At 35.9% G+C, this 7,076-nt stretch overlaps 2 protein-coding genes across 2 annotated transcripts; one reads left to right on the top strand and one right to left on the bottom strand.

The window, feature by feature from the left end:
- The first annotated feature begins 630 nt into the window (after positions 1-630).
- On the top strand, positions 631-3,176 carry LOC140872571 (heat shock cognate 70 kDa protein-like). The gene is made up of 2 exons (XM_073275440.1): positions 631-904; positions 1,399-3,176. Exons 1-2 carry the CDS (start codon positions 691-693, stop codon positions 3,033-3,035), a joined length of 1,851 nt encoding a protein of 616 aa, XP_073131541.1. The 5' UTR covers positions 631-690; the 3' UTR covers positions 3,036-3,176.
- Positions 3,177-3,976: 800 nt separating this feature from the next.
- LOC140872589 (cytochrome P450 CYP749A22-like) lies at positions 3,977-6,512 on the bottom strand. The gene is made up of 5 exons (XM_073275479.1): positions 6,233-6,512; positions 5,906-6,129; positions 5,257-5,489; positions 4,783-5,161; positions 3,977-4,657 (listed from the first exon to the last, which is right to left on the bottom strand). The coding sequence occupies exons 1-5, from the start codon at positions 6,492-6,494 to the stop codon at positions 4,229-4,231; spliced, it is 1,527 nt and encodes a 508-aa protein (XP_073131580.1). The 5' UTR covers positions 6,495-6,512; the 3' UTR covers positions 3,977-4,228.
- Positions 6,513-7,076: the final 564 nt, after the last annotated feature.

Genomic DNA, 7,076 nt, shown 5'->3' with positions numbered 1-7,076 from the left:
AAAAATTAATTATATGTTAAAATTTCTCCACCTAGTTTAAAGGAGTCTAGTTAATAATAATTTTTAAAATTATTTAAAATAATGTGTCGTTATACTTTTATTTTATTTATTCATATTTTTTTTATAATTTAGCTTAGATAATAATAAATAAACTGCATAAATAAAAAATTTATGTATTATTTTTAGTAAACTTTGTGTGTAAAAACAATATTTTACAAAGAGTTATTTTTTAATAAATGAAAATTCCTCGTAATTTTTAAATTTATATGTTCTATCAAATAAATTTATCATTTAAATTTATTATTCAAAATCAAATCTTTATTTTTTTAGGATATCTTGTTTATAAATATTTATGTTTAAAAAAAATTATAAGAATGATATGGTTATAAGTAAAACTGTAAAAGTGAATAAATAAAATAAAAAAATTAGCAAAAGAAGAAACAAAATAATAACCGAATGGAGAAAAAATAAGAGAAGAAAACAAAGAAGATAATTGATGGAAAAAGGGAGAGAGAACTGGAAAGAGTAAAGAAAAAGAAATAAAGTGCACACGTGTCAACATATGGAGAGGGAGTGTACTCCTCCAGGAGTAGCATAGACTCTCCCCATTTTCAAGAAAGTCCTTTCAGTGCTAACTCAGCCGATTTCAGCGCTTTTTCAATTTCACTTTCCCATTAATATTATTCTACAATGGCGGGAGAATTCGAAGGGCCGGCGATTGGGATCGATCTGGGCACCACTTACTCATGCGTGGCGGTGTGGCGGGACGATCGCTTGCAGATTATACCCAATGATCAGGGCAACCGAGTCACGCCTTCTTATGTAGCTTTCAATGAAACCGAACGCCTCATCGGCGATGCTGCCAAGAATGTCGTCGCCTTGAACCCCACCAACACTGTTTTTGGTGAGGCATTATGATTCCCAGTTTCATCCTTAGTTCACCTCTGTATCTTGCCTTGTTTCATGGGTTTCATCTTGTTAATCAGTGCTATTTCTAACTGTTCATCAATGCTCTAATATGTATTTTTTTTCCCTAGAATAAGCTCAATCTGCAAGTATATGTGATTTAAAATTGGTGTTCCGAATAGAACTAAATTGTGCTCTTTGTTTTATCTTAGATTCTGGTTTTCTCTCTCTAAAAGCATATGTGATTTTGAAAGGATTCAGTATGACAATGAATTGGACTCTTAGACCTTTGGTCGATCTCGGGATTATGTTGAGTTAAGATGTTATCGGGTGTTGCTTCTGTTTGTATTTATGTGTGCGGTAATGATAGCAATAGCAGAACTTAGGAATTCTTACTGAACAAAAAACTCTAGTCATTTGATGCATTTGGATCATAGTCTTGTTATACTGAAAAAGAAATATGATGCTTCCACAATAAAATTTACTTGGCAGATGCAAAGAGACTTATTGGTAGGAGATTTAGCGACCCTTTTGTACAAAAAGATTTGATGCTTTGGCCATTCAAGGTCGTTTCTGGTCGTAACGATAAGCCAATGATTGTGGTTACCTACAAAGGTAAAGAGAGAGAATTTGCTGCTGAAGAGATTTCTTCAATGGTCCTCATCAAGATGAAGGAGATTGCAGAAGCTTATCTTGGATGTAAAGTGAAAAATGCAGTTATTACTGTACCTGCATACTTCAATGATTCCCAACGGCGAGCAACCAGGGATGCCGGAATCATTTCTGGGTTAAATGTCTTGCGTATCATTGTCGAACCAACTGCTGCGGCCATTGCCTACAGTCTCGACCAGAAGTCTAGCAGTGAAAAAATTGTTCTTATTTTTGACCTTGGTGGTGGTACTTTTGATGTTTCTCTTCTCACGATGGCGGATAGCATCGTTAAAGTTAAGTCAGTTGCGGGTGACACCCACCTTGGAGGAGAGGATTTTGACAACAGAATGTTGAACCATTTCGTTGAAGAGTTCAAGAGGAAGCACAAAAAGGACATAAGAGACAACTCGCGAGCATTGAGAAGATTGAGGACAGCTTGTGAGAGGGCAAAGAGGAATCTGTCTTTTATGACACATACAACTATTGGAATTGATTGTTTGTACGACGCAATTGATTTTGACTCTAAAATAACACGTGCCAAATTTGAGGAGCTCAACATGGACTTGTTTGAGGAATGCATTGGCCACGTCCAAAAATGTTTGAAGGATGCCGAGATGGACAAGAAAAGTATCCAAGATGTGGTGCTTGTTGGTGGGTCAACTAGAATACCGAAAGTGCAACAATTGCTTCAAAATTTCTTTGATGGTAAGGATTTGTGCAAAAACATTCACCCCGATGAGGCCGTAGCCTCTGGTGCAGCAGTTCAAGCGGCGAGTTTGACTGGCCAAGGTACAATCAAGATTCGAGATCTGGTGTTGTGGGATGTCACCCCTCTCTCTCTTGGTGTGGAGATTAATGAGGATGAAATGTATGTAGTAGTCCCCAAGAACACCACAGTTCCTACCAAGAAGAGCAGAGGGGTAACGACCACTTATGATAACCAAACCAGAGTGACCTTCCAAGTGTGCGAGGGTGAAAGGCCTAGAACGAGCGACAACATTCTGTTGGGTAACTTTACTTTGTCTGGCATTCCTCCTGCTCCGAGGTGTGTCCCTGATATTAGTATTTGCTTTGAAATTGATTCTAATGGCATCTTAACTGTGTCTGCGGAAGATAAAAAAACTGGTAATACAAACAGCATCACAATTAGCAATATCAAGGGCATGTTGTCTGAGGATGAGATTGAAAGAATGTTGGAGGAAGCCGAAAGGTTGAAGTTAGAAGATGAGGAGCATAAAAAGAAATTTGAGGCAAAGAATTCTTTGGAAGATTATGTTTATGAGACCAGATCTATGACCAGAAAACTTGCCTCAAAATCATCGGCCAACGATGCCGAAAAACTAGAAGACGAGATCAAGTCTGCCATAGGGTGGTTGAATGAACACAAAGATGCGCAAACACACGAATTTGACAATAAAAGAAAGGAGTTGAGCATCATGTGGGATCCTATCATTACAAAATTGAAGGCTCACGATTGAATACTGCTAGTAGTGGGAGACTCGTTAGATGCTGGTTTCGAACTTTGGAGTATTATGCATGATTTGAACATTTTGTTTCTTTGTCGAGGCCATGTATAATGATTTTACTGACCCAAAAATTATTTAAATCGAGGCCATGTGAAAATTATGAAAATGAAAAGGTAAATATTGATGTTTTAATGAGCTATATAAAACGTAGTGTGGCCGCATATCAAATTGAGATATGGACAATTGAACAAAAACTTTTATAACTAATTTATTACTCCCTAGTCAAATATAAGAATGTGTTTAGCTCGGGATATATAGGGAAATGGACTTGGTCAAACATTTTTTTAAAAATTAACCTCCCCCAATGATTTGAATTACACTACAGAATTAAGATCAATTTTTTTAAAAAAATGTTTGATCAATGTTAGAAAACAAAATACCAATAAATTTAGCGATTAATTTATATTAATATAATTGTCTGGCGTATTAAAAAATCTTATATATGGATTAAGTATATCTACTGACATTTACAATTTTAATTTTTTAACTTGTATTTTAGTTTCATTTTTGGTCTTGTTACGTCTTATGATCTCGAATCGTCTCATTTTCTTCTTAATATTATTTATGGGCTTATTTTAAAATGAGCTCATGAATTAACATATATATTAATTATTTTTTTAAAAAAAAAAAAAATTTTGGTGCCCCACTTTTTTGGCATGAGGCACTTGCCTCATTTTTTATATTACGGTCCGGCCCTGGGAGGAGGAATCAACCGATTGATATTTTGCTGGCGACTGGTACTTCCCTTGTATGCTTTTTCTCTTTGATTTTGTTTTTCTTGTAATTTTGAAAAAATTTGAACATGATAGCAATTCCCGCAGACAAATATGAATTTGTCTGGGCGACATTTTCGTGACGGTGGTGGTTTTGCTCATTATTTGGAAAGTAGAAACAAACAGCTTGCGAAAATCAAACGAAATATATACATTGATTATTTATTCTTAATTTTGTTATTACTAGTTTTGACTCCTGATGTCTGGGGCTCTTTCAGGGAACCACCCATCCCATCATGCATGATAATCACTCTCAATGACTAAACAAGATAGATCTATTGGTATGACTCCAAATAATAGCAATAGCATTATTGTTTCCTGATTCTTGATTCCAACATTGTTCATAGCAACTGATGATGCAGGCTTATATGCTTAAAGTGGCTGCAGCAAGATTTGAACTCCATGTTGAGGCTGCATAGTGAGAACTATATGTGGCGAGTGGACGTAGTTTGGTGATATTGTGAACTTGTAGCGTTGAAGGATCATTGATAGCGCTATCTTAGCTTCGTTGAATGCAAAGTTCATGCCAACACACATTCGAGTTCCAGAACCAAAGGGCAGGAATGCCATGGAATTGCCATTTGTTGATTTCGCCAATCCTTGGGAAAATCTCTCTGGTTTGAACAGGTGGGCATCTTGTCCCCATGTTTCAGGATTTCGATGCAATGCTTGAGGAGGAATCAACAGATTGACGTTTGCTGGTAATTCATACTTCCCTAGTTTAGTTTTTCTCTCTGTTCTTCGTGTAATAGTCGTCACAGGACTGTATAGCCTCAGAGTTTCATAGATGATCATGGTTACCTACATTTCAAGAAAAAAAATCATGTGTGTTATGCATAGTGAATAACAATGTTTCGTCTAGTGGTCAATTTGTAGCCCTATATATGTAAAGATAAAATATCTACGAAACATGATTAATTACTTACAGTTTTCAATCTAGTGAGGCCTTCTGAGTTAGGATTTTCTTGGCCAAATAGTTGAATCACTTCTTTTCTTGCCTTTTCTTGCCAATCCGTGTGGATACCAAGCAGGAGAATGCTCCAACATAGCGAACTGTAAGTAGTGTCATGACCCGCGAAATAGAAGGTCTTGCATTCATCGATGATTTCATCGACCGACACTTGACTTTTTGGATCCATGTGATGGTGGACTTTCAGGAGAGATCCCAAAAAATCATTTCCAAAATCGTTAACTTGCCCTTTACTAGCTTCGGCTTCTCGTTTCTTTACAATTTCCAGGATAGAATCATGGAGCTGTTGCTCCATTCGGTCTGCCTCAGTGTCATCTTTACTCTGAATAAGCTTTCTGCTACAATTAATCTCTAAGCATTGAATAATCTGGAATTGAGGTCTATATATATTATATTATTGGGAGAAAGAACTATAGGAAAGAGCACATACTTGGAGCCGTAAAATCTTATCTTAAACGCATTTCTGGAGATCAAGGCATTCAACTTTATGAGTGTTTCGAAGACCGTTATCCCTTCCAAGTAACTGCTTCCGAAAGCCGTCCTGGAAATCACTTCCGAGGTAAGCAGCCTGAATTGCTCGCACACTTCCATCTCCTTCCCTTGGTAATTCTTCCACCTATCCACCATGCTTCTGGCACTTGAGATCATTTCCGGAACCATAACCTGATTCACATATGCAAATCCAGAATGTATGGTTATGTTTTAGGAAACGAAAAACAGTATGTCTATATCGGTTCATATATAACCGAAAACATAATTTTTATCATTGCTTCTATACCATAAAGCAAGAGGGCATTGGTGTAACATATGTTACCGTGTTTATTTATCTTTATCTATCTATATCATTAAATTTTTTTGATATCATTCATAATAATAAACTGAAAATACGCATGCACTGAGGCACTCATATCCTATTAAAGTTCAGAGGTTTAAGTTTGTTTGGGAGAGCTTTTGAGAAGCACAAATTTTGTAAAAAAAAAAGTTGAAAAGTGTTTCTTAGAAGCGTTTCCTACTATAGAGTAACTATCTTTGATGTTTACAAACAAAATTAGCAGAGATTTTTTGTTTTTTTGGTTTACTTTTAAACTGACTCCATGGAAAGCATGGTTAGCCAATTTCCTCAGCTTCGACCATTTTTCACCTTCCGCCACGACAATCCCATCCCCAAATAGCTTCTTCACGTAATCTCCATCATTAATTTTTGAAAAGTTGCCTTCTTTATTATTAAGTATTTCTTTGATCATCTGCGGTTCGGTAACTACAGTAAAAGCTTTAGCTCCCATCCAGAAAACGAAAACATCACCTGCAGATCAAATTAAATTCCAGACATGCATGAATTAAATGATAAAAGCACAAAGCATGCATGCAATTGAAAACGAAAGGAAGTAAGTATATTTTCTAATTACCATATATCTTAGACCAGGAGTACAAGTGAGGCTGGGATCTCGGAAATATGTCGTGCGACAAATCCATGGGTGTCTTGCTTATTTGGTCCTTCATTTGGATGATTTCTTTAGTGTTTCCATGGAAGAACTTGTATGGGGGACCTTTGATTCCTTGGGATTCAAGTGCATGTCGAATGCGAAATGGAATCCACCATAACTTGTATAGGATGATAATTGAAGGGATTGATATAAGTAATAAACAGATTGACAGAAGGGTACTCATGGCTTCAATCTAGGCTTGTTCGTGTCCGAGGAAAACTAGTACACATGCACGCATTTATATATAACAAAATATGACGAAATTGGAAGGATAAATTCGATCATAGCTATGACATCATCAGACTTATCAACATATCGATCATCTCATGATTTGGCCAACTCATCATTGGGGTTACGAAAAAGTATATTACGTGAATGTGTAGCCATCGAAAATGAGGTTATAATTAAGACAAATCGAAGTTTGGAGAAAGTACATATATTACGTGGATGTGTAGCCAACTAAAATGTGGTTATAATTAAGACAAAATTGAAGTTAAAAAAAGGTATTATTACGTGAATGGGTAGCCTACTAGTAATAGTAATTAATTCGAATAGCTCATTTGTGCTACCATAATACCATACGTGGCAGCAATCTTATATGTGGTTCTAATTTTTATTTTTTTAAATCTAGTCGTGTAAGTAGTTATCAATTTGGAAATGTGAATATTTTCGAAAGGATGAAATGCGTAAAATTCCAAATGCTGAATTTTCTTTTTGACGTGTATCAACTTCCTTTTTATTTTCTAGTAAACAAGAAATTTGTTTG

Source organism: Henckelia pumila, unplaced genomic scaffold (assembly GCF_033568475.1).
Source record: "Henckelia pumila isolate YLH828 unplaced genomic scaffold, ASM3356847v2 CTG_466, whole genome shotgun sequence".
In the NCBI taxonomy this organism is placed as follows: domain Eukaryota; kingdom Viridiplantae; phylum Streptophyta; class Magnoliopsida; order Lamiales; family Gesneriaceae; genus Henckelia; species Henckelia pumila.
This window is presented reverse-complemented; position numbering and strand designations above follow the sequence as displayed.